Source organism: Calliphora vicina, chromosome 1 (assembly GCF_958450345.1).
Source record: "Calliphora vicina chromosome 1, idCalVici1.1, whole genome shotgun sequence".
Lineage (NCBI taxonomy): Eukaryota > Metazoa > Arthropoda > Insecta > Diptera > Calliphoridae > Calliphora > Calliphora vicina.
The window spans coordinates 82362303-82388999 of record NC_088780.1 but is presented as its reverse complement, the minus strand read 5'-3'; the positions used below and the strand labels follow the sequence as shown (position 1 = coordinate 82388999).

Sequence of the window (26697 nt, the reverse complement as noted above, 5' to 3'; positions counted from 1 at the left end):
GAATCAAAATATTTTGGAAATAAATTGCACAATTTTTAATATCACACAATTAATGTAAATGTGAGTTCCAGCTTAAGTTTTAACTATGAACTTCACATACATATCGCCCGGATCTGTGCCATGGGGCTCAGCATTTAACCCTCTACTTTGTCCGCCAAATTGTTACAATAAAACAAAATAAAGCAATTTAATGTAAACGTCAAGACGTTCTTCAAGATTCTTAAAATTTTTCATAATCAAGATCCTTTTTTCGGATTATAACTCATTTAGGATCATGTGTGTCTACTTCTATGGCTCTAAGTTCTTTATTGTAGAATAAAAAAAAGTACCATTTTAATAAAAAAAAAAATAATAATAATAATAATAGTGCGCTCCTAGATTAGATTTAGATTTCGTGTTTCCATGTTCATTGTAATACAAAATCGAAACATAAAATTAGTATAATGAAAACGTCCATTAATTCTAGGGTTCCTGATTTTCGGTACTTTTTCCATTCCCTGGAAATAATCAGCCCAATTATGAATAAAAAATTCACCGGGAATTTTTCCCATTGAATTTGAATAGGAAAAATGGGAAAAACTCCCGGGGAATTTTTATTCATAATTGGAGTTATATTCAGTCTGTTCATTTCCGGAAATCTGTTAATAATAAATTAAGCAAAAAAACAGTAAAATTTTTGAAATAAATGATCCAAATTTAATAAAAAGATTCTAGAGAATTTCCATTTTAAATTGAGAAAATTCCAAATGAAATTGAGAATTTCCATTTCAGATTGAGAAAATTCCAAATGAAGTTGAGAATTTCCATTTTAGATTGAGAAAATTCCAATTGAAATTGAGAAATTCAAATTGAAATTTATAAAATCCAAATGAAATTATGAAAATGTTATTTTACTCTTCATAAATAATATACATTAAACAAATATGAAACAAATAACATAATAAATATGTAATGTTATTGACAGGCATATCTTGCAATTCCAAAGCGCTTTGTTTGAATAATGTTGTATGTTGTATAGCTCTACTGCAATCATTAGTAGTTATACAGGACTTGGAATCGTTAATTATTAATTCTTCAAGATTCTTCTGCTCTCCTACATTAGGAGGATTTACGGATGGTATATTCATCCTTGACTTCAGAATACTTTTGATTTTGGACCAAGTTATTTCAATAAGGTTAAGCATTGGTTAAAATTTCACGTTGACGACTGTGGCAAGGGGCATTGTCACATGACAGAACGAATTAAGATAACTGATTGCCCAACTCTTGTCATCTATAAATAACTCTTTCGACCCATTCGTTTGCGCTTTCTGCAGTGGACGAACCTCTGCGACTATCCATTTGAATTATGCCTGTGGTACCAATTACACCTATTAGGTGGATGTTATGGCCACGGGTAGTAGGTATCGAAATGTTCGGGATCCAACACGAGACCAACCATGTTTTCAAATAATAAATTAAAATTGGTCTCTCTATCCCGACCACCACATCTTTCCACATCTGATCGTTAATTTAGTTTTTTTAATATAAAATAATTCATATAATGTTTCTCAATTTTATTTAGAATTTTCTCAATTTCTTTTCGAATTTTCACAATTTCAAATGGAAATTCTTAATTTAGTTTGAAATTTTCTCAATTTCATATTGAAATTCTCTATATCAATTGGAATTTTCTCAATTTAAAGTTGAAATTCTCAATTTTAATAGGAATTTTCTCAATTTAAAATGGAAATTCTCAACATAGTGAAATATACATAGAGCGGAAACTCTCCCGTCAAAGACCTAACTCAGTTGTCAAAAACCTAAGTGGTGAGAATTGATTAGTAAATAAAACTAATTAAGGATCAAATGTTTTAAAATCATTTTTATAATTTGATAAATAAAAGGAACTAAAATTGTAAAATAAGCATGTAAGTTAATTAATTTAAAATATTAGAAAACAGCAATTAGAAGAAGAATTAGCTTTGAGTCGTTCCTCCAGTGCGGTTCTTTTGAGTGCAAAATAATATTATTTAAATAAAAAAAAACAAATTTTTATTTCCTGAAAATTTGCTTCAATTTTTAATATAATAATATTCGTTTAGAATATAAAGGTTGTAAAATTTATGCGTTTTTACCTCCTAATATTTCAATGTTCATAAATAGGTATTTATTGGATCTATTTGGGAAATATGGACTTACAATCCCCATTTTATGTGCCTTGCTTAATCAATAAAGTTGTCTATAATCTGCTTAGAGAAAAGGGAACCGATACAGAAAATAATAATAGGCATCGGTTACAGTTCTAATATTTTATATGAAAGAGATTCGAAATTTTTACATAGCGATGGCGATATGAGGATGTAAATTGACTGCTCACAAAATTTGATTAAAATCCCTTTTTCCCCCAAAATATCTTGATTCTGTTCCACTGTTCGCGGTAAAAAACATGCAATTTAGAGTACTAATGCAACTTAAACCAAAAAAAAATAACATTAACTAAAACCTAAACTAAAAATCGTCAATAGTTATTGGCATTAAAACAAAATCTTATCGTCGACTTCTCGTCGACGTCGACTTCGCTGTTAACTTTGTCCTATTCTCATTTTTATTTGTATGGGATCTTTTGAACTTTTATTTAATAGCCTTAAGTACAAATACAAGTATGTATTAACACTGTTGCAAATAAATATAAGTTAAATTGGTGGTAAGACTTATTTAAAATTTCGCATCGAATACATGTTTATTGCCCCAATTTTACAGCTTTCAATCGATTTGCGATTTTTCATTAGTTTAAGCATAAAATAGGATCCATCCAAAGCCAATATATTATTTATTTGAAATATTTTGTTGTTTCATACACATATAGGATTCAAAACATATTTTCTCTATATTTGTTACCATTTATTTATTATATTGACTGTAAAAAACATAATATTTTCTTTTTACTGTGGTTTATGTTATTTATTTCATTTTGTTCAGTCTAAATATTTGTATTGCATCTTGTTTAATTTTTGAAAAAGAATTTGTGGTTATATTGGCTATTTCAGCATCCAACATCATCCATCCATCGTTTCTTCCTTTCATTCATGCAATACAATGCGATAATGAAAAATAATTGCACTTAAACACATTTCTTTGAAATAATCGTTACATCCATGGACATGGACATAGACACTCCAGCCAACTAAGTAACTTTGTATTTTTATTGTTTTCATAATTTTAGGTTAAATTTTAGCGTAAAGTTTGTTCTTTCGATTGTTCGAGAATGGAAGCCATTATTTGTGGTTTTGAAAAGTTTTTTATTAGATCAAAAAATTTGGAAAATTACGAAAATTACATGATTAATTTAAATTGCAGCATATGAAAAAATTTAATTAAAATGTTTCTGGTTAAAAGGGCCAAAAAGTAATATTTAATTCAAGGTAATTGAAGGTCACATTATAAGATTTCAACTTAAAAATTGTTAATTATAAAAAAAAACATAGGAAACATTTGTGTTAAATAATAAATTGAAGGTCTCATTGCAATAACGCCGTTAATAAAAAATATATTTTTAATTGGAATGAATAACATTTTTCAAATTAGAATAAAAAATTATTCGATCAGTAATTGTCGATTAATCGAATAATTTGGTTTCAAGTTAAAATTAACAAATTAATAGAATTATTCTAATGGTTGAAAAGTTGTAGCGCAAGAGCTCCTTTATACAATTTTACTAAAATTATTAAAATTACCACCAATTTTTTTATTTGATTACACTATGCGACAAATAGTAGGGTCAGTGATCGCCGGTGTTCTGCCCAATTCATATTTCCCAGCTCTTGGATGAATCCTGCTCCCTGTAAACATTTTGAAATTGCTGACTGAGTAGCTCCCAATGATTTCGCAAGCTCTTGTTAAGTTTGACAACTATCTTCATTGAGTAACGCCTTCAATTCTTGGGTATTTCAGTCACGGATAACCAGCCAGAAGATGGACATAATTATTTTTAATTATTTTGAGCCCATTGATCATTAAGCAATGATTGGTACGATACGAACTCTTTTCTGAATAAATATTTGCTCACGGGAAATACATAAATTTTAGTTTCACTTAATTGTTTGCATTTTTATACCCTACACCACCATAGTGGGGAGGGTATAATCCGTTTGTGCAGATGTTTGTAACGCCCAAAAATATTAGTCTAACACCCACCTTAAAGTATACCGATCGACTTAGAATCACTTTCTGAGTCGATTAAGCGATGTCCGTCCGTCTGGTCGGCTGGCTGTCCATGTAAACCTTGTGCGCAGAGTACAGGTCGCAATTTTGAAGATATTTCGATCAAATTTGGTACATATTATTTTTTCGGCTCAAGGACCAAGCCTATTGAAACTGGCTAAAATCGGTCCACTATTTCACCTAGCCCCCATACAAATGTCCTCCCGAAATTGGACTTTATCGGTCATAAATGTTTAATTTATATATGTATCTCCACAAATTCCGCTCCAAATAAGTTTTATATACACAAAATTCATGTCACCAAATTTTGTTACGATCGGTCCATAATTAGTCATAGCTCCCATATAGACCCGCTTCCGAAAATCACTTTAACGTGCATAAATCGCTTAAAAATTTTGGTATACACTCAAAATTCAACATAAATAACTTTCATATAGACATAAATCACACGACCTAATTTTATGGTGATCGGTCCCTAATTGGTCATAGCTCCCATATAAGGCCCACTTCCGAAAATCACTCACGAATATAAATTATTGATATTTTAAAAGAAAAATATTTTTACTCATTTACTTGGTGTAGGGTATTATATGGTCGGGCTTGACCGACCATACTTTCTTACTTGTTTTTTTATACATTTTCAACATAATGAAGTTATTTAAAAGTAGATATGAAATAAGTAGTTTTTAGATTTGGAAAATCCAAAAAAACGGGAATTACGAATAACGAGCGGGACGCGGGATTTCATGACTACAAGCGGCACAATCCCGCGAAAATCGGAACATTTGGCAACCCTAGTGTATACAGTCGACGATCAGTTGGGCTAACGATAACACCTTATTAAATATACCTTGGTATTAGAGTTAGAGTTTACAAGACTTTACAATTATACCCAGCACTTAAGCAAGTAGTCAATGTATCTCTTATAGACAGTAATTCTGATTCCAATTTATATATTTTGGGTAATTTGTCACGTATGTGCTCTTTGTATTGTAGAGTTATACATCCCGTGTAATCTAGCGTGAAGACAATTGACACTTAAGTGTACCTAAGTAATCTAGAGTGTAGTGAATTTAAACGTTTATTTTGTACTGCACTTTTGAAAGTAGTAACTAATCAAGTAAACAGTTAGGCAGATATTAAGGTAACTCTATGTAATCGGTATGTGAATCCAATACTTTGGACCAGCTATCAGACAGTCTCGCTGTAATTCAAAAGCGTCAATTGATCCCCTGCTTAGGGAATTCACGTGTTAAAATAACTAGTCACTTAACTAGTTGTCACCCTAAATGATAAATAAAATCATGTCTTCAAATTAATTGTGTAAAAGTTCAAACAAGTATAAAATATACAACTGGTAAGAAAAAGTGAATAAAAATGCACAAATCTTTTCATATATGATTAATATTAAATATAAGTATGTAAGAATATAAATACATATATCTAAATATGTAGATACATTGTATGTAGATGTTAAATTAAAGATTTTAATCTTAACTTACCTTGTCACCAGGAAGTATGCCAGGTGGTAGTTTTGTTACAGGTGGTGCCATCGTAAACACTGGCGGCTGATCTTGAACATCTTGTACAATAACAACAATCTCCATACCAGCTATATTTCGACTATCTTGGCCAGGTTCAGCGTAAGCATCCTTTAAAGAAGAGAAAATAAGTGTAAAACAAAACATATTATTTATTTACTGCATTAATTCATTACAATTAATAATCAGATTATGATTAATTTTAATGAATTGAATGAACCTGACTCGGTTCGGTCTGGATAGTTGCAAATAATCTTCTTCATTAAACCTGTAGTTGTACTATTTATAAAGAATTTCATCCGACAGATATTTAAAATTCGTCATTTCGTTTTACAACAAATGGTGGACGTGAATCATGAAGTATATAAATAGTGATGTGTCCTTTTTAAGTAAAAAAGATACATAACTTCGTGGCAATGCAATCTGCCTGACAACTAATATATTTGGAAAGGTAATATAGTAAATTCAAATATAACAGACACAGACATTTCACAGACACTGGTGGACCACTTTAGGTGGTCATTACAGAATTTTGTCGGTTGCATTATTCATAATCAATTTTTAAGGGCCGGGTTCACTAAATGCAATTATTTCTTCATTGATTCTTAATGATATTAAGTTAATCAGTTGATGACCGAAAAACATTGAAATCCAACAAAATACTCTACAATAAGGATTCCTAATTTCCCGGACTTTTTTCTATCTCGGGAGGAAATTAAAAAATATTTTCAATCCCGGGAATTTTTTAATATTAATTTCAACCAAAAGCCAGTCATTTTTTTCGAATAAATTGTCTTATAATTACACCAGCGTAAGAAGTATAAAATAACTATATTTTGTTGTACATATTGGTCAAGGCTTTTCAAAGGTTTCTAATGTAATTTTGGCATTTGATCATTATTGTCACACTCGTAGTTTTAATCGGCACAAAATCAATAAATTCTATTATTTAATCATATTGTAGATAAACAAATATAAACCACTATTATTGTTTTCTCTAAAAATTAATTTCCTTAAATGTTTTAATGTTAGGCATCTTAATAATTAATTAAAGAACGGTAAATTTTTCCCGCGTAGGAACCCTATCCACAATAAACCAAACAATTCTGATACCTAGCGCTTAAACTTGCAACACTTGACTTGTTTATCCAAAGCTTATTCTAACTACATTAGGATACGTTTTAAGTATATTCCAAATCAGGTAAAGACTTACCTTGTTCTATTACAAATGAATACGTTAAATAGTTACATAATGTAACTTACAAACATATAAATACATTTTGTATACGAGTATAATTTGAGTAACAGAAATAAAGAAATTAGTGCATTGCGGTGTTGTGTAATTATTGGTATTAATTATTTACCACATCCATAAATAGCACTCGTCGTCTTATTATGTCATTTGAATTTGCTTTCTTTTTCTCATTTTTTCTTTCAATTTCACAACAACTTTCAAGTGACCAATAATTTGTGAACAGATCATTAAAATAATCCAAACTTTTTTAAGATTTTCTTACTCAAGTTAAAATTTCGATTGAACTTTTTAAGTAGGATTCTCCGTTTCTTAAACATTAAATTGAAAGAAAACACTCTTTCACAATGCTGATTCTGTTTGAGTGTAACAAACTAAAGAAAGAAAGACAGAAATTAATTAATTCTCCAAGACTTTCATTGAGTCCACGCAACTGGATGTTGGAATTTTTGTAATTAACAGCACATTAGAGTGACCGACCATACAAGTCGCATGTGTAACGAATACACATCATGTTGCTGCAACATTAGCAGCAACAACAGCATGATCATATGAATAACAGTAACAGAAACTTTACCGATCTTCAGTGTTTCTCTGATTGCAATCTCAAGAAAAGTTATTAATACTGAAGCACCGTTAAACGGAAGCCTGCATCTTTTTTCTCAATGTCTTCACACAAATTTATTTATTCATACACTTTTGCACATCCACACACACAATTTTCTAACTTAATATGACGTTACCCAGCAGTTCTTGGTAAATGACCCGAACTAGTGATTTTACCTATCACTTAGAGGGACAACTAGTTAAGTCCTAAGCAGGGGATCAATTAACCCTTTTTGATTACAATGAGATCCAAAGAAGTCAACACTTTGTATGCAACATACCGGTTACATATAACTGGTTTCTTGATCAGCTATATATATCTAGTTATTATAGCATGTAAAGGGTACTAATTGACCTCAAATAGTCTGTTATAAAGACATCTCCCACAATCCTTGCTCCGGCAACTCTAATTGGAGTCAGCCAACTGACCTGACATTTCTATAAGGGATATAAGGAACTACTTGCTTAACTGCTGGGTTCTGTTGATGTTACATAAATATGTTTTCATACATATACGTTTATACCTATAGATAGATAGATACGTATTTGAACATGTTTTCTTTATGGATTCATTAGTAGCATGTGATAATTGCCAATTGCAGCAGTCAGCTGTAGTGTAGACTGGAGTGGAATAATACGTTTAAATAGTTTAATGTTTGTCTCGCCAGAGGAGGCAGCAACCGACAACTGATATGATTCCAGTGCATAAAATTAATATAAGCTGTCATATGATGAAGTTCCCCATATATTTTTTTTTGCTTGTACTTCATCTTCAACTTTATTTCATCAACTTTTTTCTATTTGATACAGTAATTTAAAATAACTGCTTGCAAGATCATCATTATCACCAACAAAACGAACAACATCTAGTTATATCAACCTCATCATGATCATCACCAATGTTCGACGTTGTTTTGATGAGTTTATAATGGAAAATGTTTATGAGCATTGGAACTGGTACTAGTAGAGTAGAGTAAGTACCACATGTTCAAACATACCCGTACATGAGTCGCTACATTCCACCAACCAACATAAGAACGTTTTGTTTTTGTTTATCATTTTGAATTTCTAATGAACTATTAACAATAACCGACTGATACCGTTATTGACAATTAACATCGTCCGTCCGTTGAGCTTTGAATTCACAATACACTCAAAAAATATTTAGTATTCCTTAATTCAATACAAAAACATTTTACACAACTGTTTATAATTATCACAAAATGGATCTAAAAATCCGTGATCACAGGAAAATATTTAGTTAAACAGTTGAAAACATCACTTTTAAATGTGATAATAAATAATTCCATAATTATGTATTACTGGACTGGACTACTACATCTTAGAAGTGGTCGAAAAATTACTTTTGTTATATCTTGATTTTTTTTTATTCGATTCGAAATTTTCAGGATATGGTTTGTAAAGAAAAAAATTCAAAAATTCCGGGTAAAACTCGGAAATTTTTTTTAGTAATCAAAATAAAAAAGTAGTCAGTAATAAAAAAAGCTCCCTAAAGTATGCAGTACAAATTTAGATATTTTATTTGCAAATAAATAAGAACAGGCAGGTGTATGTGGGTTGGAGAAACTTGAGGAACTAACATTAGTAAATGCTACCATGCGAAGCCGGGGCGGTCAACTAGTTTGTTATATAAATGCATATTTTCCAGTCATTCATTCTGTTTTTACTGAAATTTAAAATTTCAGTGCATAAATCTCTATAAATGCATATTTTTGAAAATATTGTATAGGACATTTCTTTCTGTTTTAGTGCATATTTCTGTGAAAATTCATATTTATAAACATATTTTCCGATTTATAGGGCTTGTTTTATGTGTATATTTTTGTTTTTTTAATGAATGAAAATCTCAGCCTTATAAATGATTTATTTATAAACGGTTGTTTTAAGTACTTTCTTTCAATGACATCACCGTCTCAAAATATTGATATAAAATGCGTAAGTAGTGAAGAGACAGAATTTTAGTATGTATTTCAACTCAGTAATTTAGCGCCAACGGTATTTGGATTATTATGGTAACGGTATTTTAATGATAAAGTTTCTTTCATTCAGACTTAAATGATTAATAAATTAAGTCAACAAAAATAACGATTATATCGATTCGGTTTACAATTTTACCTGGGCCCAATACAAATATTCTCTTCGAGTAAATATAATCCCATCAATAAATGTAGACGGATGAGCAACCTCATAAACATTTGATATCTTTTACCCGAAGTTCTATTAATTAATAGTATTTTTTTATCGGGACATTTTATTTGAGTGTACTCTCATTCTCAAGAAGTATAAGACTTTCGATGAGAATATTTCATTTATAGTTGAATAGATACTGTCGCGAATCCTATGTACATGTGTGTAAATTTATGTTGAAATATAAAAATCTAATCTTTTTATTTACGGAAATGTTTTTATGACCGTGGTAATTAACTTTACACTTTAATTAGTTGATACTCTAAGGCAGCTGAATGAACAATTTGTGTTAAAACGTGTATGTTTAAGTATTTATTTGGCATTTTTTTTTAAGGAAAACAATTTGATAAACTATGAAAATTGCATCTTATTTGATATTTGTAGTAGAAGGGATTAAATAGATTCAACTGCGAGATTTTCTTCCCTGTTAAAAAGAAGATAAAAATATCCATTATATATACGTGGGGTCAAAATTGGGCAAACATCGGATCATTTAAGCCCCAAAGGCATATAAAGATTAATATCCATCGTTTTAACTTTTAAGTAATATAATTTCTAAACCTAGATAATTTTTTTTCCAAGGTTTCGTCAATAAGGTTTCTATTTTCATGAAACATCCCCAATATACAAAATTGTGATGCTGGTTAAAGGGTTAACGTTAGCCGATTTCAGTAAAACCTTGTATAAATATTTCCTATAGATGCAAGATTAATAATATTCGGAATTTGTTTTATTAAAAAAAAACTTAAAGTTCAAGTTACTTATGAGAATAGAATAGAAAGAAATTATAGAAAGTTTTAACTTCTATATCATTTTAAATAGATAAATGTTTTTTAGCAGAAACCTTAAACAAATAAATGTTTCTCTTGTAAAAGAACTTCCAAACTTCAGAGCCGATGTAGCATGAGTTATCATTATTTTATTTGACTCGAATTTTTAACAATGCAGTTTTTATTGAAATCTAAGAAAAGTAAGAAAGTATGGTCGGTCAAGCCCGAGCAAAAACATTTGTCTTTTAAAATTTCAATAATTTATATTCGTGAGTGATTTTCGAAGTGGGCCGATGACCAATTATGGACGGATCATCATGAAATTAGGTCGTATGATTTATGTCTATATGAAAGTTATTTATGTATATACCAACATTTTTAGAAAATTTATGCAGGTTAAAGTGATTATCGCAAGCGAGTCTTATATGGGAGCTATGACTAATTATGGACCGATCATAATAAAATTTGGCGACATGTATTCCGTATATATAAAACTTATTTGGTGCAAAATTTGTGTAGATACCTATATAAATTAAACATATATGACCGATAAAGTACAATTTCGGAAGGACATTTGTATGGGTGCTAGGTGAAATATTTTTTTGGCCCATGGACGGAGCCAAATTTTATCGAAATATCTTCAAAATTGCGAACTGTACTCTGCTCACAAGGTTTACATGGCCAGCCAGACGGAGGGACGGACATCGTTAAATCGACTCAGAAAGTGATTGTTAGACTACCCACTATGGTGGTGTAGGGTATAAAAACACACCCTAATAACAATTACTTGGTCGTAAGTTGTAGCGTGTCAAATAAACTCCCACGTGCATATAACTAATACCGACTATACATATGTATGTACTATAAAATTATGAAAGACATATTGGACTCGTTCCATTTAACAATTTATATGTATTTAAACAAGTAAAATGTTTATAATTGTGTGACGTTTTTAAAACAACACACTGCGCTACACTACATATACTTTAGTGGGTGCGACTGAGAGCACAGTGATGAGAAATTTAATACAGTCTAACATGGTTATAACAAACAACTCATTATAGTGAAGGCATTTTGCGGAATCAGTATTTTTTCAACATTTTATGCTGATTTAGTAAAGTGCTCAGGAGTGAATTGACACAGTACATTTCAGTTCGTTGCAGCCGCGCTTTACTGTATTTAATATTGTAAACTCTCATCGATCGTTGTAATGAAAAAAAATGCATGGAGAGTGTATGTATAATTATATACAGTGTAATCACTCAATAGAAGACAATTTATTATTTATTAACAAATAAATTTATCTTAAAATATCATGTTTTAATTATTTTTTTATTATCTAAAAAACAATATATCTGTGCAAGTTTGGCTGTCCGCCATGAAGAGATTTCTCTGTAACTGCATAATATGAGTGTCTGTTTTGTGTTTAAACAACTGCAATATAAAGGAGGCACAAATTGGCGAATGCATTGCAGAAATAAAACTAAAAACAGCCAACGTCATCACACAAAAATACTTACTTGTAAATATATATTTATGTATGAATGTATGGATGGTTGTAGTACATTGTACAATCAAAGAGAAATAATGAAAAAAAAGAAGAAACAACAATTGCAATGCATTTTCGAATGCATACAAAAATCAACTGATGAATTTTTCTGTTCGCCTGGTAGCCATGTACAACGATGTTGTAACTTGTTAACATGTGAAGAAAATTATGAAAAAATTGTTTTTCATTTTGTTTCTTTCTGTCCTCATGATCGTCTCTGTAAAACATGCGCGATCTGTGTTCAGTTTAGCTGCCTCTATGGCTGCTAATGATGATGCATTTTCATATCTTCGATTTTGTACAGAAATTGTTTACTTTAAATTAAAAATTGGCAAATGTTTTGTTTGTTGTTGTGTTGGAAAAAATGCTACCGGTTGGTTACAAAGTGTAACTTTGCAAAATTATCCGGCTCTTATAAATGACAATGATTTGTTTTGTAACTGAAACAAACTACTACTATCAACCAACAACAATTTAAATGAGCATCCTCAACATTGTCGTTCGACGTCGATCGATTCAATTGATGATCACAAAATGTTAGGAACGAAATCGCTACCTGAATTTTTATAAACATTCATATTTGAAAAAGATTTTTACAGTCGAGTTTCGAGTCGCCAAACAAAAGTTAAAATTTGTATCAACAATATTTCATTTTCATTTCTAAATCTTGTTACATACTTATGTAAATATTTTTTTAAGAGTTTCAGCAATATCCACCAATAACTAGCAAGATTCTCTACCGATTCGAAAAGATTAAACACCAATACCGAACCGGTAATTCCAATTTTGATTGTTTAGGTAACTGTATTTTAGCGGTAATTGCAGTTATTTGGATATTTTTAAATTAAAAATAAGTTGTCAAATGTGGTAATTTAATATACTTATGAACATATTTTAAATTTTGTAGATTTCAATAAACTCAATAATTGTTATCAAAAATTTGTATGTACATACTTCTGTTTATAATTTATATATAGAATATCGGCAACGGTATTTACGATTATATCGGTGACGGTATTGTTGTTATTTCGTCCACGATAGCTTAGCGGTAGCAGTAGTTGCGCTAAAAGTGTAGCATCGGGGTAACGGTAGCCAGCCAACTTTAAAAAATACGAGTATATTTATATTTCTTGTAGATTAAGAATTGGTATTAATATAACTCAATAAAAGTATAAAATAGTGGTCAGTAATTGGCCAAATTATTGCATTGCTCCCGAAATCTTTAAAGTTCAAACCAAAATTACGACAAAGTTATGAGAGGTGTTGACTCTAATTTTCTAAGAGTTGCTGATAAATTGTTGACCGCAGATGGAAATGGGTAAACTGTGTTATAGTAAGAAAAAACTTCATACCAGATTCGTGATAGCAACCGAATTTGTTGCCAATCGAATGATTCGGTTGTACACATAGATTTTTTCAGTTCTATCAACAGAAAGTCAGTTGATAAAGAAGAATTTCGGTTGAAGCAACCAAACTTTTGTTACCCTGTCCAAAATTCTGTAGCCACAACTGTAAAATTCGATCACTAAGGTAGAATCATTCGATTGGCAACAAATTCGGTTGCTATCACGAATCTGTTTTCTCTGTGTATATATAAGTTTGTCATTCCATTTGTAATTTCCACAATATAATTTTCCGACCCTATAAAGTATATATATTCTGGATACTTATAGATAGCGAGTCCGTCTGTCTGTCCGTTGAAATCAATTTTCTTAAGATCCCAGATATCTTCGGGATCCAAATCTTCAATAATTCTGTCAGACATGCTTTCGAGAAGAAATCAGCAAAATCGGTCCACAAATGGCTGAGATATGAGGAAAAAACCAGGACATCCTCGATTTTTGACCTATATCTGGATTACTAATTTATTAATATTGACAATATGGATATCTATTGATAGATATTTCAAATAACTTTGCAACGATGTATATAAGACCATAGTAAGTTGGACCTACAATGGGTAAGATTCGGCACAGCCGAATATAGCTCTCTTACTTGTTGAATCTTAAGTAGGTGAAAATAGTATTGCAATTTAAGACTTCCCACAACTAGAACATTGTTTTTGATTAATTTTTCTTTATATGTGATCTGAGACTCATGTATTCTAGAGTAATAGATTCTCTCAATCTAGAGTTAAGTGTAGGGACACAAATAAGATCAGTTTCAGGTGGGCTAAAAAGCTATAGAGCTGCGAAAAAACCATTCACATCACGGAAAAATGGTAAGTTCGCCTTAAATTTGCTCGAGAAAACTTGAACTGGACTGTTGCACAATGTAATACCGTTTATTTTCCGATGAATCTGAAATACTGAAATTAAAGTTGAGGATGTATTTTTATTTTAGAGTGCATTTGTTGTTGTTTCTTAAATCGTTACTTTCTTTACAATTGGAAAACAAATTATAACTCGAATTTAGTCCAATATGATTTGGCCGTAATGTGTATGTACTAGGTTTTATATTTGTATTCGTATATGTAAGATAATTTAAAACAATTTAACCGGTAACGAGGAGTACATAGAAATTATAAAATACAAAATATAACAACAGCAAAAAAGTAGTCATTTGCCATTAATGCATTCATGGCCTAAGACAACACTGCAACAGAAATCCAAATCCAAAGACATAACAAAACTGACTTGGTCAATACAATGAAATAACAAGTTAGCGGCAAATGGTCTGAACTAAACTGGCTAGATGGGATGGATGATGGCAAGCTCGCGCTTCTCAGTGTGTCTGTGGATTCGAGCCTAATAACTTAAATTCCATTTGGTGATTTGCAAAAAAAATAAGTTAGAAACAAGAGCAGTATCCAGTTATATTGATATGAAAAATAAAACCTGAAAAACGATGATGGTAAATTACGTAATTCACTTGAAACAAGATTAAGCCATTTGCTCATTTGATCAGTGTATGAGTGTGAGTAGTTTTCTAATAAAAATTTAATTTTATTTCATTTCCAAAAGAAAATTACTCAAAACTACTTAAAGAAATTTGGTCTCTAACTAAAATAACCAAAAAAAATATACAATAATTTTCGTTTAAGTTTTTACAAATTAATGATAATGCACAATTTTGTAATTTATACATATATTTAAATCAAAAGGGAAAGTGGTATCCAACCAAGTCATTGTGAAAAGTGAATTAAAGAAAAGCAATTAGTTTCTGTTTTTTTTTTTTTTTGGGTGTGTTGCAATTGTTTAACACACATTTGCAACAAATATTTCGAGATTGAAAACCAATTAAATGACATGATAACGAGTTTGTTGAATTTTCATTTATATCCACTATAAAAATGAAATGGGGACTCTCTGATAATGAAAAACCAGAAATGTTTAAATAGGAGTCATTTGGTATACAAGTCACAATGAAGTTCTAAAAGTCGATAAATTACGTTTTTTTAAAAGACTCTGGTTCTCGAGTTAAAATATATTTCTAAGTACATACCAAAGAATAATAACAAGAAGTGAAACGCTGTCAAAGAAAAACCTAAGTCGGTTGTTAAATTTAAAAATACAAAAAAATTTTCAAATAATTTAATATAAGGACTGAAAAATTCTTAACACACGTTTTTCATTAAAACATCTAACCAAAGTATTATTTGATTTTTTCTTGATCAAGTTACCTTTGTAAAGCATGTCAGTTATTATGTTCATTTGTTTTTAATCAGATTATAATGAGTGACCAGAAAAAAATGCGTACTAAAATTATTAAATATTTTCAACAAAATCCAACTTTGTCCTACAAAAACTTGGCCAAACAATGTTTCCAATGTTATTTAACATTATCGCGAGAACTTGCCCGTTGTTAGAAAACCTGATTCCGGTAGAAGGAATGGTCCATTTGATCTTTCTAAAGCCAATAAACAGAAAGCATTTTCAAAGAGATCTCACAACACATCCGGTAGGAAAGCAATCCGGTTAGGTCAGTACTCGGACTATTTGGTACGAGAATTTAAAGCCAATGCATACAAGGCTCAAAAAGTTCCTGACAGCAACTCTGCTAAAAATTTAGAGGCCAAATACAGAGCACGGAAATTCAAGTCAAATTTTATACAAAAAAATATAAAATAATACCTATATGGATGACGAAATGTACGTATGGAAAATTTTTCGCAGCTTCTGGGTAAATTTTTGTATGTTGCAGATGCTCGAGGGAATGTCGAAGAAAAGTTTAGGACCCAAAAAGCAGACAAAAAGTTCTTGGTATGGCAAGCAATATCCAGTTGCGGTAAAAGAAACCGAACATTTGTTACAAAGAGCTCAATAAATACCGAAATTTACATCAAGGAATGTTTAAAAAAATGATGTTTTTATTCATAAGATGTGTCCACTTATTTTTGGCCTGATTTGGCATCTGTCGCTATGGTAAGAAAAGTCTTGAGTGGTACAAGAACAATAATGTGTTATTTGTGTCAAGAGAGGCAAATCTTCTAAACTGCCTGGCCAGTGGAGAGATATTGGGCTCTTGTTAAAAGAGAATTGAAGAGTATAAAAAAGATGTCCAATAGTGTGGTAGATTTTAAACGGAGATTGACAACCTGTTCGAACAAAGCATTATAAAAACCATAATGGAAGGGTTTTCGAAAAAGGTACAAAATTTCATCATTAGTGATTAGAACTATAAAAATATTTTTTTTTGTAAATTGTAACAATAATTTCAATCAAATAAAAAAAGATTCAAAACTGTAGGCTTAGTGGTTTCCTTTTTATTAATATATATGTATGTTAAACATTTTTCGATCTCACTCCTTATATTTGACCTGGAAGGATATTATAAATAGATTTTTCTGCTTTGTATTTCACAATTTCTGTAAAAATTTAATTTTTTTCAATTTCTTATTAATTTTCAATACCAAATTTTACATGTTTCGGTTACTTAAATGGTTTAAATATGTAGAAAAAATAAAAGAATATTATCTGTCTTTGAAAGACTGTGTTAGAATTGCGAAACATTTGTCCCTACTCCCCATTCATATCGCCTGTATCAGATAAATACAAGATTCGGCACATTCGAATATAACACTCTTAATTGTTTAACATATTTTTTGACGAAGTCATTTCTAAATTGCAGAGATCTAAACATGGCGTCTAGTGAAATTAAAATATCTGAAATTATATTGAAAATTTGTATTCAATGTGGTCCAACAGCTCATTCTTCTTCTTTTTTATTTAGTAAATCAAATCTAATAATTTGGATACCCTGGTATATACTTATATGTATGCAATTTAATAATAAAAGTATATAACACTTTAAAGTTGTTATAAATCATATAATTTCAAATGCCCCCAATCTCTCAAATACGATTTTCTTAATTCCACGTTTGAAAATAACTATATTCAAGTATGTATTAAACAAACAAACTAAATAGAAAAAATAATAATAAAGTTGCCTGTAGCTAAACGAAGCCTGTATCTAAATTGAAAATTGCTATAAATTCTATATTTGAAATACTTGTGTCGGTAATCAAGATACAAAAAACTTCAAGTGCGCATCTATTTAGAATGAAAATTGTTCCCATGCAGTTCATTTATGCACATATTTATTCATTTTTTAGAAGACTCTTCGAAATGAATGAATAAAGCCAGCAAAAGACGTTTTTAAGAATTAGCATTTATCTTGTCACACAACTTGCAATATTTATTACTTTAACACACACCCATCAAATGCTTCCTGCTTAGTTTTCTCATCTTACTTTTTTTTTCTTTTCTCGTTTCTTTCTCTCTTACTATTCACCATCTGGGTATATATAAGTTTGTCCTTCCGTTTGTAGTTTTTATTATATTCATTTACTACTTATATGAATATTCTTGATCCTTTTAAATAGGGAAATCGATATGACATTTTGAGTATGCTGTTTGAAATAGGGTTTTTAAAGACCCTAGTATGGTCCATATGTCTGAGATATAAACAAAAATCCATGACTAACTCGATTTTTACCCAAATTATGTACTCTAAGATAAAATTAAAATTCAAACAGGAAAAAAATCATCCAGAAATACTTTGACCCCTTTCACACTAGGCAATTTAGTTGCGCAAGTCTCTTGTGTTTGTTGATGCCAGAGGAAATGTCGGGTTGAGAAGAAAATTTTACATGCTGTTTTGTTGTTGGGCAAGAGACTTGCGCAACTGAATTGCTTAGTCTTTGTTGAAATTCTATTTTTTAAAAAACAGTTTTCGGTCCTTGTGAAATTTTTCATATTCCATTAAAACATTTATCTCTGATAATGTTTAGGTTCTTAGTTTATTTATCGGCAATACCGATACATATCGTTACCTTAATACAGAAAGGCCCTAACTCATGTTTTTTGAAGTCTAGATTTTTTGGGTAAATATGAGCAGACCATTTATTGAAATAAACGCAAATGTGGGCTTACAAAAAAACACGAGTTAGGGCCTTTCGATATTAAGGTACAAAATGTATATCTCGTATACTATGTTTTGTACATAGACAAATTAGAGGTAGAAGAGAATTTGAAGTATAAAGAAACTTAGAAATGTGAATTTTGGGAAAAAAATTATGAATCCGGATTTCGAAATGAAAAAAATCAGTAAAATCGGTAGACGGTTACTAATATTTCACCACTTAAAGTTATGTACTTTTAAACTTACAAGTGTTTTTTTCATTAATTGGATATTTGTAATAACCAAGGCGAGGATTTTCATGCACTAAATAATTAAAAATATGGGCTTATAATATGCACTATAAAGAGAGAAAATATGCACTAAAAATGGCAAAAATATGCAATAAAAACAAGTTTTTTTATTTGAAATATATTTATTAATAAAAGAAAAATAGCTTAGATTGGGGCTAGGAGAAATAATGGACCGATTCTAACCAAATTCAATAGACTTCGTCCTTGGAACAGTAGAAAAGATTGTTTCAAATTTCGTCGAATTATCTTTTACAAAAAGACACGATTTCGTTACATCATATGTATACATCCGACGGTAAATGCAGACTTTTCAGCAGTTGTTATGGAATTACTTCGTTAGCAAAAGTTTAATGATTTCTTGCAAGCATTAATTTTCTGACATTAGGGTGGTAGGAAGAAAGATCTGATGGATAAATACTAGAACGGAATACTTGAGGTATTAGAGCAAAACATTGGTCTTCCCGAGACAAAAATATATTTTAAGATCCGACTGTAAATGGCAAAGAGATAACGAAAAATGTAAAAAGGAGACTCTTACGTTCGGCAAAAAAAAAATTGTTCGTAACTGTCTTGCAGAAATACATTATATTAGGCGGTGTACGGGGATTTTTTTTAGGTACGGTCTAATGCACAGTGTACACTGATACAGTAGTTTTGACTTACGTGCCTTTCACTTAAGAGCATTTTGCATATATGTGCACAAAACTTGTGTTTTGTATATTTATTTACCAAACTCCATATAATTTCGTTAATTTAAGTGCATTGTTCATACCTGCACATTTAAGATAAGTGCATAATACGTTTGGAAGCTATAACTGGTTTTCATGAAAAAAATTTAATTTAGCTGCCTAATACAAAATTAAATCAAAACAAATAAGAACAAGTAAGAGTGCTATATTCGGCTGTGCCGAATCTTATATACCCTTCACCAAATTATACTTCAAAATTTTAAATATTTTTATGTAAACAAAATTTAATTTTTTTTCCAGTTGTTTTTTGAATTTTTTTGAAAAAAAATTTTTTCGATTGTTATTTAAAATTTTTTTTTTAAATTTTAAAAATTTTTTTTTTTAAATTTTAAAAATTTTTTTTTTTTAAATTTAAAAAAATTTTTTTTTGTTTTTTCAATTTTTTTTTGAAAAAAAAAAAAATCGGGTTCAAAATTTTTTTTCCCGATTTTGACCCATTGTAGGTCCAACTTACTATGGTCTTATATACGTCGTTGAAAATGTCTTTGAAATATCTATCATTAGATATCCATATTGTCTATATTAATGTCTTAGTAATCCAGATATAGGTAAAAAAATAGGTTAAAAATCGAGGTTGTCTTGGTTTTTTCCTCATATCTCAGCCATTTGTGGACCGATTTTGCTGATTTTAAATAGCAAAATTCTCGAAAGCATGTCTGACAGAATTATTGAAGATTTGGATCCCGAAGATATCTGGGGTCTTCAGAAAACAGATTTCAACAGACAGACAGACAGACGGACAGACAGACAGACAGACAGACAGACAGACAGACAGACAGACAGACAGACAGACAGACAGACAGACAGACAGACAGACAGACAGACAGACAGACAGACAGACAGACAGACAGACAGACAGACGGACATGGCTTAATCGACTCCGCTATCTATAAGGATCCAGAATATATATACTTTATAGGGTCGGAAATGAAAAATGTAGAAATTACAAACGGAATGACAAACTTATATATACCCTTCTCACGAAGGTGAAGGGTATAAAAATACGATTTTGAATGAAAAAATATGTTGTAAACTTCTTAATAATTTTAAAAGTAGCTAAAATATCAATTTGACATTATTTTTAGACGGAAAAATCACAAAGATTCGTGTAAATTATTTGCCGTTAGCTGCTTTTTTGGGCAGTAAACTGTAAATGCACTTACCAGCATCAATGAGCAGGTAAGTGCATTGAGGTTAACTGCATTTTTAACTTACCTGCACAAAATATCGTGCAAAGTTGATTGTGCAGGTAAACCAAAATTACTGTATAAAAATATACCCAAAAGAAAATTAAATATGCAATGAAATGGAAAAATATGCTAAATATATGCATTTAAAAGAAAAATATGCAGAATATGCATTTATAACAAAATATGTAACAACAAATCGATGCCATTTTGTTGCAAATTCTTCTATTCGGAAAGATAAATTGTCAAAAGTGATTTTGAGTTACTGACTACAAACATGCATTTGCATAGAAATCCTTGCCCAAACCAAAATTTAATAAAAACGAAAAGTCGGCTTTTCGACATATAGAATCCTAGTTAAGTGACAGCTAAAACACCTGATAGCTGACAATGATGCCAACATTTTTGCGAGAGAAATATTTAACCTTAACAAAAAGATAAAATTTATTTGTTCAATTCACAAGGTTATATTGTCATATTGTTCTAATATTTCACAATGGTTTAAAAATGTTGTTCTTGGCTTTCAAGCAAAAAATGTCCTTAAATAATACTACTCTGTATGCTATGTTTATTGTATTATCGTAAGCAACCAGCAGAGAACTGCACCGAAAGCCTAAGAGTCGGTTAAGCCGATAGATAATATTAGAACATTATGACAATATGTCACAAATGTTTTGTCACTTGGCTGACTCCAATTTATATATTTTAGTCATTTGACACGTGTGTGCACTTTGTAGTGCAGAGAGAAGACAATTGGTTACTTTATACTTCCCAAGTAATCTATCGTGAAGACAATTGACACTTAAGTGTCTCTAAGTAATCTGGAGTGTAGTCACTTTAAACATTTTGTGAGTAATTCGTAAAAACTGGTTTTATACAAATTGTGTTGACATAATTCTCATACAGCTATCAGATGGTCACATTGAAATCAAAAGGGTCAATTGACCCCCTCCTTAGGACATGCACGTGTTAAAATAACTAGTCAAGTAGATGAGTAACCAGTTACAAATCTAGTAAGGCAACTGACGCTATGTAACCAGTATGTGAAGCCAATGCGTTGCCTACTTTGGACCAGCTATTAGACAATCCCATTGTAATCAAATAGAGACAATTAACCCCCTGCTTAGGACATGCCCATGTTAAAATGACTGGTCACGTGGCTATTGAAGTAACTAGCTCCCACCCTAAATGATGGGTAAAATCACTAGTTGGTACTATTTCCTAGAACTGCTGGGTTTCTACAGGCAACATATTTTTATAAATATGTTCTAAATTTGAGTTTGTATGAAATTTCAATTGTAACTCTGTCCTATAGTTTAAATTCTACCATAACAAAATATTACATGTCAGAATTTACGATACCCGTATATGTGAGAGAGTAATTTGAAAAAATTGAGAGTTGGACTACTTGGTATACTTTGTTGGAAACATATTTATATTTGTAACCACCATTAACACGAAGCCTGGTTATGGCCCAACTGATAGTTATACTGTCGGTTAAAAATATTTTTGTATGAAAACTATCAGTTTAACTATTAGTTAATACATAACCAGACTTCGTGTTACTGGGGATAACACTCTTAAAGTAAAACTTAGTTTAAATTAAATCATTAACAAACAATATAAAAAGCAGTATGATAATCATAATCATTCGTGCCATATATGGAAGTTCGGCTCAGCCTAGTTTATTTTGTTGAATTGGTTTTTAGTTAGAGTTTTTAACAAACAACAAACAAAATCGTCTATTTCAATACATGTTTCGTTTAGGAGATTTTCGCTAGATTCGTATTCACCATATGAGAATTCATTAATAAAGAAGGCTCGCAAAGGGAGTTTTTATTAAATTAGACAATTTGTATAATTTTAAAGTGTTATTTTCCATTTATGACACATTTTAGATGAGTCCAATGCAATAGATATTTTTGTGGTCAAGACAAGCTTTTGATCGGATTTATTTTACGATTTTACTTTTATTGTTTACTAACCATGGTTTATATTCGCATTTTTGCTTTGCAAATTTTGAAATTTGATTCTTCTTCTGTAGACTAGAGCAAGAGTACAGATGATAATTTTAGTATTTCACCACAAATGCGAGTACAAATATTACTTTACTTTCTTTTTCAGTTTTCTCCTCCAAACGTCTAAATTTCAAAAGCCAATCATGTGTACAAAATCATATACACAACTACACTCACTATACACACACGTGAATTTGGAATAGGAAAAATTACATTTTGCACAATTAATGTCGAATTAGAGGTTATCAAGCCAGTGTTACAAAAGCATCGACAACAACGCCACCAAGTCAACTAAATATTTAACAGTAAAGTTAAGTAAAGTATGTACTCGTCTGTATGTCTGTAATATCAGTAAATACTTATTTCTGCAACTACATACATAAGTACAAGCTACTTTTATAGCAAACTGTAATTTAGACACTGCACAACAAATATACATTCACACTGACCCACTCACTCCTCTAAAATGTTGCTGCCAACAAGCATAAACGAAAACCCCATGTAACGATGCACTAACATTTTCAGTTCAAACTTTCATTTGAATTGTGGTGACTTGTTGGTCGTCTGTCTGTAGTGTGGTGTAAACTTTACATGCTGTTTGTTGTTGTTTGTTTATTTTTGAAATTTTACAACATCCATTGTGAACTTATACCGAGCATGAACTTTGTTGGTACGTGTCCAAACATCTTATATAAAAACATGTTGCACATATGAATGTACATTAATCTGCATACAACATGTATGTATTTGAATGCAGTAATCTGAAAAGTGTTTTTGTTTTTTTGCCCGATTTGACCGAAGTTTTTACAGATCATGCAGAACCCAGTAGACAAAATTATTTCATAATTAATTTGAAGACACATTTACTATGTTTTCGACATTTTGTTCACAGATTAGTAAACAATTAAAAAGTTAAGCAGAAATGTTTCGAACACTACAATTGTTGATGTTCATGTCAGCTATTCTCACTCCGGATAACTGCTATAGGACACATCATGCATTATGGATTTTCGTTTTTTGACAAAGATCGATAGTTCTCGATCAGTCGCATCATCTCACAAAATACCATTGCAATATAATGTACCGTTATGATTTGATAGCAAAAACAATTTAGACTTAAGTACAGATGTTTGTAACGCCCAAAAATATTAGTCTAACACCCACCAAGTACACCGATCGACTTAGAATCACTTTCTGAGTCGATTAAACGAAGTCCGTCCGTCTGGTTGGCTGTCCATGTAAACCTTGTGCGCAGAGTACAGGTCAAATTTGGTACATATTATTTTTTCGGCCCAAGGACCAAGCCTATTGAAACTGGCTGTAATTGGTCCATTATTTCACCTAGCCCCCATACAAATTTCCTTCCGAAATTGGACTTTATCGGTCATAAATGTTTAATTTATAAATGTATCCCCACAAATAGCGCTCCAAATAAGTTTTATATATACAAAATTCATGTCACCAAATTTTGTTACAATCGGTCCATAATTAGTCATAGCTCCCATATATACCCGTTTCCGAAAATCACTTTAACGTGAATAAATCGCTTAAAAATGTTGGTATACACACAAAATTCATCATAGTTAAATTTAATATAGAAATAAATCACACGACATAATTTCATCGGTCCATAATTGGTCATAGCCCCCATATAAGACCCACTTTCGAAAATGACTAAAAAATTTAAATTATTGAAATTTTAAAAGAAAAATGTTTTTGGTCTTTTAATTAGTGTAGGGTATTATATGGTCGGGCTTGAACGACAATACTTTCTTACTTGTTTTACCTGTGTTTGTGCAATATGGAGTTGTGGCAACAAGTGGTAGGGCATTGTTTTATCTTCTGTTTACATTAGGGATATAACCAAATTTTGGCCCTAGCACCACGCGATGGCAAATTTTGTGTTATTATGGAATATCTGGTGAATATGTTGGACTATAATTGTAAAAGCCACAAACCTTTACGGAATTTGCTTCGGTACCATTGTGCACTTCTTGGCTGAAAATGGGCGGAATTGGAAAAATGGGTGTGGCACCACCCATACCAAGTAAATAGTAATTTTCGAATATCTGAAGTACTTTAATAGCTAGAGTCTTCTAACTTTTTATAAATTACGTTCCTATCATTGTAAGTAGTTTGACTAAAAATAGTCTGGATCGAATCCTGACCACGATAACTAGGGGTAGCGAAATGCATCGGGCTAAAGCTAGTTTTAATATAAATATATTTCGATAAATTATTATTTTGTGGTGTTGTAAAACTTTGTTTGAGTTTTATTGAGCAATACTGATTCTAATCATTATTCCGAACAAAAACCTTTTTCGCAAACATGTTTTGCTTCGGAATCTTCAGATTCAGTACCTACAGAATCTGAGAATGAGATTGAGACATGTGTGGGTAAAAGGGGTTACAAAATAAGAAACAACATGACACTAGTGTTCAGCCGTATCCGAGTGCAACTAAAAAATGTCAAAATCATTGTGGCGATAAGTTCACCGCATCAGATCGGTAAGCAATAAATGAACATTTTTGGGGTATTGGCAACAAAATAAGACAAAAATTTCAAAAAAAATTAAGATTGACTAGAAATAATGCAAGTGGTTTGAAAATTTTAAAATTTAAAATACGTCAAATCTATTAAAGATTCACTACCTAAAGCAGATCAAGATGACATTTAGTATTTACTTTAAAGTTAATTCTTAAAAAAAAAACTTGAATTAATTAGCATTAATTTTCTATTATATAAATTTAACCAGTGAATTGTTGTTAATGTTAAAAACGTTAATTTTAATTTTTGTTATTTCTTATAAATTATAACATAAAGTTGTTTTTTAATAAAATCATAAGGACTTAACCGCCTTAACATAAAATATTGGCTAGACATCATGACAGCAAAAAAGACGTAAGCGACATAAATACCCGTTATCGTGGAAATATATGAAATAAAATAAATGCAATGTATAGATAAGAAGTAACAGTGCATACATACTCAATTTCACGGTAATACTTCGACTTGAACCAAAGATATTAAAAAAAACCTTCCCCTGTAAAATTTGGTTTTTGGCGCTTACGTATTTTTTGCTGTTATGTATCGATATTTTACAGAAAAATCATTGGAAACATTCTCGCATGACGTTCTCCATACTATCGTGTAAACCTTTTGGAATATAATAATAATAATAATCGCACGTTATCAACTCTAGGCGTACTACTATCCCTACCAGTTCATTTTATTTCAGAGCAGCACAACTCTAATCACTACTACTACTACTATCCTTTTACCTGAAGATGTAAAATCCCATAATTTTGAATCATATGCTCTCGTGGAAACACAATAAGATCTGTACTCTCCTATGCATTATAAGTAATTTAAACCATTTTTAGTGCAAAAAATCATCAAAAAGCTCTTTCAAGAATACGTTTATTGTGGTTGGTATTTGATAAAGAAAACGCCAAATTTTGCTTTTGTAAAAAATTAACGGCGACTGCCTAGGAAGTGTCAAATGTGTGAGTCACTGTAGTCCACCCAGACCGAGAAATTATATACATATGTATTGCTGTAATCATGGCACCTAATTTTGTGACGATCTGTTTCATAAGTTTCATATAGATAACACAGGTTAACAGCAAAAAAAGGTTTCACTAACCACTATATAGATTTGAAGCATCATGGTTACCTAAGTAGATGTTTCTCCACATAATTTATGATAACTCAAAAAGGGTTAGTCAGATATTATTGAAGTAAACTTAAAAAAGTTCCAATCTACATAACCTTTAATCTGTTTATATATTGCGTTTTAAACTGCTCAGTAGTTTCAGAGTTATAATAACAAATTGAAGCAAAAAAAATATTTTTTACGTGAAAATGAATTTTTTTTGTTTTAAAAAACTCATGAAAAATCGAAAACGGCAGAAATGGTTCAGGTTTATTGCTTTATCTCAAACCCAAATATAATAGCAA

General features: G+C 30.7%; 1 protein-coding gene across 4 annotated transcripts in view; it reads right to left on the bottom strand.

Annotated features, from left to right (window-relative positions):
- Cad86C (Cadherin 86C) overlaps positions 1-26697 on the bottom strand; it is a 132262-nt gene that overhangs the window by 39202 nt on the left and 66363 nt on the right. For all 4 annotated transcript variants that reach the window (XR_010576840.1, XM_065515015.1, XM_065515017.1 and 1 more), the window contains exon 5: positions 5706-5855. Coding sequence is in view for 3 of the 4 variants with exons in the window: in XM_065515015.1 (XP_065371087.1) it covers positions 5706-5855 (150 nt within the window). In the remaining variant the exon portion in view is untranslated. The remainder of the gene's footprint in view (positions 1-5705; positions 5856-26697) is intronic.